Source organism: Mus pahari, chromosome 21 (genome assembly GCF_900095145.1).
Source record: "Mus pahari chromosome 21, PAHARI_EIJ_v1.1, whole genome shotgun sequence".
Classification (NCBI taxonomy): domain Eukaryota; kingdom Metazoa; phylum Chordata; class Mammalia; order Rodentia; family Muridae; genus Mus; species Mus pahari.
The window spans coordinates 23651238-23655593 of record NC_034610.1 but is presented as its reverse complement, the minus strand read 5'-3'; the positions used below and the strand labels follow the sequence as shown (position 1 = coordinate 23655593).

The following is a 4356-nucleotide window of genomic DNA, read 5'->3' as shown; positions in this document are numbered from 1 at the left end:
CTGGCCTTGAACTCAGAAATCTGCCTGCCTCTGCCTCCCAAGTGCTGGGGTTAAAGGTGTGTGCCACCACGCCTGGCAAATACTTTTTTTTTTAAGAATCTATCAGAGAACATGTAGGCAGCCTCTAGGCCCAGTTGTCTGAGGTGGGCCTGGCACCTCTCCATTCTGCTCATTTTCAAGGTGTCTTCCCCCTCCAACCCTTTCCCACAAGGTCGTTTGGATGGTGACATTCTCCGCTGCGATTCTCCTGGGACTCGACGTTGGACTGCTCATCTCACTGGCCTTCACTTTCTTCATCATCACTATTCGCTCACACAGGTACTCAACCTCTGGTCGGTGCAGGACAGCCATGCAAGGCAAGGGCACAGGGACCTAAGACAAGTACATTTCCTTCCAGAACCAAGATCCTCGTCTTGGGTCAGATCCCCAACACCAACATTTACAGAAATGTTGATGACTACCGGGAGGTAAGCGCCAGCCCAGGGATAAAGCCAGTCCATGCATGTGTGAGGGGTCCACCTCCTCAGAACCCCTGGAATCTCAGTACTTCGGAGGCAGAGAGAAGACATCCCAGGACAAGCTAGGCATCTGGATGAAATGAGTCATAGATCGATGGGTTTCAGTGAGAGGCCCTGCCTCAGTAAACAGTGGACAACAATTGAGGAAGACACTTGACCTTAACCTCTTGCTTCCCACATGCACCTCTTACACCTCAGTGTGCTTGCACACCCATGTGCCCACACACATGCAATCACCTGAACATACATACAAAATACATAAAACATACATACACACATATGGGAAGTAGGGTTAGAGCAGCAGCCACTTTGAAGTCCTGCAGCCCACAGGGGATGGGAGACTCCAAGGGACAGGTTCCTTACACCCCTGCAGCCAGCAGAGGGCGCTCCAACCTCTCACTGTGACTCAGGAGAGTCTCAGAGTGAGAATTGGAAGAGGAGAAAAGGAAGAAGAGGTGGCAGGTGTGTGGCTGAGCTCACCTCTCCCCACAGCGCTCTGCAGGCAGGGCTAAGCAGGGACCTGTGCATCTCCAGGCTCAAGGCCAGAGATCTACTCCAGTTCCAAGCTAGCAAAAGCACATAGTAAAACCCTGTAGAGGAAGAGAGGGAGACAGAGACAGACACACACACAGAGACACACACAGACACACACACAGAGACACACAGACACAGACACACAGATACACACACACAGACACAGACACACACACACAGACACACAGACACAGACACACACACAGAGATACAGACGCACAGACATTGTGGGGGTGGGCTGAAGAGCAAGCTAGTTTTCTAGACTTCAACCCACTAAGGACAGAGGTTCTTGAGGAACCATGAAAGCAGTGTAGTTCTGGTGGTGGTGGTGGCTCATGCCTTTAATCCCAGCATTTGGGAGGTAAAGGCAGGCAGATTTCTGTGAGTTGATGCCAGCCTGGTCTAGCAGAGCAAGAGCAAGCTCCAGGGCAGCCAGGGCTACATAGTGAGACCCTGTCTCAGAAAACAAAACAAACATACAAACAAATAAGCAAACAATTAAAAAAATGAGAAGGCTGTGTGGCTCTTTCTCCCTAAAAGAGCGGGGGCCTTGTACCATGTCTTGCAGGTGATTCACATCCCTGGGGTGAAAATCTTTCAGTGTTGCAGCTCCATCACGTTTGTTAATGTGTACCGTCTAAAGCACAAGTTGTTAAAAGAGGTGAGGGCCCACTGCCCCCAGGCATCCTCTACATCCTTGGGTTTCCCTTTCTGCCCTGTGTCTTTGTGTGAGACCCCTCTTCTGTCTCCCAGGTCAATATGGTGAAGTTGCCCCTTAAAGAAGAAGAAATTTACTCTCTGTTTCATGGAAGTGAGACCAGTATAGCAGAAAACAAAATTTGTAGGTGTTTCTGTGACTGTGAAGAGCTGGAGCCAGAGGTCAGGGTGAGCCGCGCCTCCGCATCTCTCCTGTCCCGGTCTCTTCCCTCCCTTCCTTCCTTCCTTCCTTCCTTCCTTCCTTCCTTCCTTCCTTCCTTCCTTCCTTCCTTCCTTCCTTTTTCCCTCCCTCCCTCCCTCCCTTCCTTTCTCTTCTTTTCTTTCTCTCTCTCTCTCTTTCCTTCTTTCCTTCCTTCCTTGCTTCTTTTTTCTGTTTGTTTGTTTTTTGTTTGTTTGTTTTTAAGTCAGGGTTTCTCCATGCAGCCCTGGCTGTCCCAGAACTCACTATGTAAATCAGCCTGGTTTTGAACTCACAGAGATCTGCCTGTCTCTGCTTCATGAGTGTTGGGATTAAAGGCATGTACCACTACCACCTGACTTTCCCCCGTCCCCTTTCTTTAAAATAAACTAGCCATTCCCTTTACAAAAATAAATAAATAAATAAATAAATAAATAAATAAATAAATAAATAAATAAAAACACCACAGTGCATTCCACATACACCAATGCACATACAGACATAACATTAGATGCACTGTAAGGGTCACACACATGCAGCTATAACACTAGTTAGACTGTGAGGGGCATGCATATACAGATATTAACACTAGATAGATTGTGAGAGGCATGCATATGTAGATATAACACTAAATAGACTGTGAGGGTTATGCATGTGCAGATATAACACTAGATAGACTCTTGATATGGAAAAAGTGGAAACATGAGAGAGCCATTTGAGTTTAAGATCGATGTGAGGGATAGAGGGAAATTGGAGAGGTAAGAATCTGGAGTGGGTTTGATCCAAACACATATACATCTATTAATAATATATATTATTAATATATATACACATATATACATAATGTGCACACACATTTGTGTGTTGTATGTGTGTGCATATATATTTTTTGGCAGGGTCTCACTATGTAGCTGTAGCTGGCCTGGAGCTCACTATGTAACCCAGGCTGGCCATGGACTCACTGAGACCCGTCTGCTTTCTCCTTTCAAGTGTGGGAAGCAAAGGCCTGTATAACATACCTCTCTGACCTTGAACTCTTGACCCTACTGACTCTGCCTTTGAACTCGATTGGCTCTGCCTCCCAGATTCTGGGATGCCACCACACCCAACTTGTTTGAGAGAGTGTATCCTGATGTAGTGTAGGCTGGCCTCAAGCTCAGAGTCCATCCTGTTTCACACCCGGAATCCTGGAATTGCTGTGCCATGCTGGGTGGTCCAGCTAATAAGCTCGTGCTGCTCGCGTCCTCAGCACCCAGGATGTATAAGATGGTTTTGAAACTTCATGGGGTTTAAACTCAAATTAGGGAGGCAGCTCTTCACTAATGTGACATAGTATAATGCATAGCTTCAATAATAAAGTAACTATCGTTCACATTTCCGATCTCTGTATAATATCCAAGCATATTATAATTTTAATCTTTTTTCCTCCCAAGATGGTAAATAATAGTACCATTTTATTTTTTTTAGGTTTTTTATGTGTATACATATTTGTGTATATATGTGTGTATATGTGTATGTATAGCTTATATATGTGTATGTATGTATGTATGTGCATAAATGTATATGTATGCATGCATGTCTGTGTGTGTGTGTCTGCAGATGCTCACACAGGTTAGAAGAGCATCAGATCCCCTAGAACTAGGGTTTTAGGTGACTGTGAAGCACCCGAGGTGGATGCTAGGAACTGAACTCCAATCCCCTGCAGGAGCAGCAGGTGCTTGTAACTACTGAGCTGTCTCTCCAGCCCAACTTGGAGTTATTAATAGGATGGTGATGTATAATAGAGCATGAGTAGCGCCATCTTCTGATTATAGTCAGAAGAATATGTCTAACTTCTAACAGCACATAAGACTTTGGATCGAGAGAGTGGCATGAACTTAGAAAGCCAGAGGCACCACACGGTGAATGGCTACATGCTTTTGAAGTCACTGACGTTGCTATTGGCATGGAAACTAGAGATCTCCATGCCAGTAAGCTTGGCAGGGACTCTGAGGCAGAAATATGTATGAGGCTCTCAGGATCATAGGAGTGATGCTCTCAGGCAGACACATCCAGTGGAGGGTAAGGAAGAAAGGACAGGTGACAAGCCCAACCGTCACACATGCAGAGGCCACACTAGCCTGGATCTGTGTGGTGCTCCCAGCCCATGGTTCTGTCCATGTGCTACACCAGCCCCTCAAGTCTCTTAGATGGGAGGCAGGCAGAGATAAAGACATGTTTCTCAAGAAACCAACCGCTGTGTTCTTAAGAAGGCTAGATGAGCCGGGCGGTGGTGGCGCATGCCTTTAGTCCCAGCACTTGGAAGGCATTGGCAGGCGGATTTCTGGGTTCGAGGCCAGCATGGTCTACAAAGTGAGTTCCAGGATAGCCAGGGCTACACAGAGAAACCCTGTCTCAAAAAACCAAAAA

At 46.4% G+C, this 4356-nt stretch overlaps 1 protein-coding gene across 1 annotated transcript in view; it reads left to right on the top strand.

Annotated features, from left to right (window-relative positions):
- Positions 1–4356, top strand: part of Slc26a8 (solute carrier family 26 member 8) — a 54794-nt gene that overhangs the window by 41001 nt on the left and 9437 nt on the right. The window contains exons 13-16 of the mRNA XM_021221759.1: positions 212–318; positions 398–467; positions 1621–1713; positions 1806–1937. Of these exons, the coding sequence (XP_021077418.1) occupies positions 212–318; positions 398–467; positions 1621–1713; positions 1806–1937 (402 nt within the window). The remainder of the gene's footprint in view (positions 1–211; positions 319–397; positions 468–1620; positions 1714–1805; positions 1938–4356) is intronic.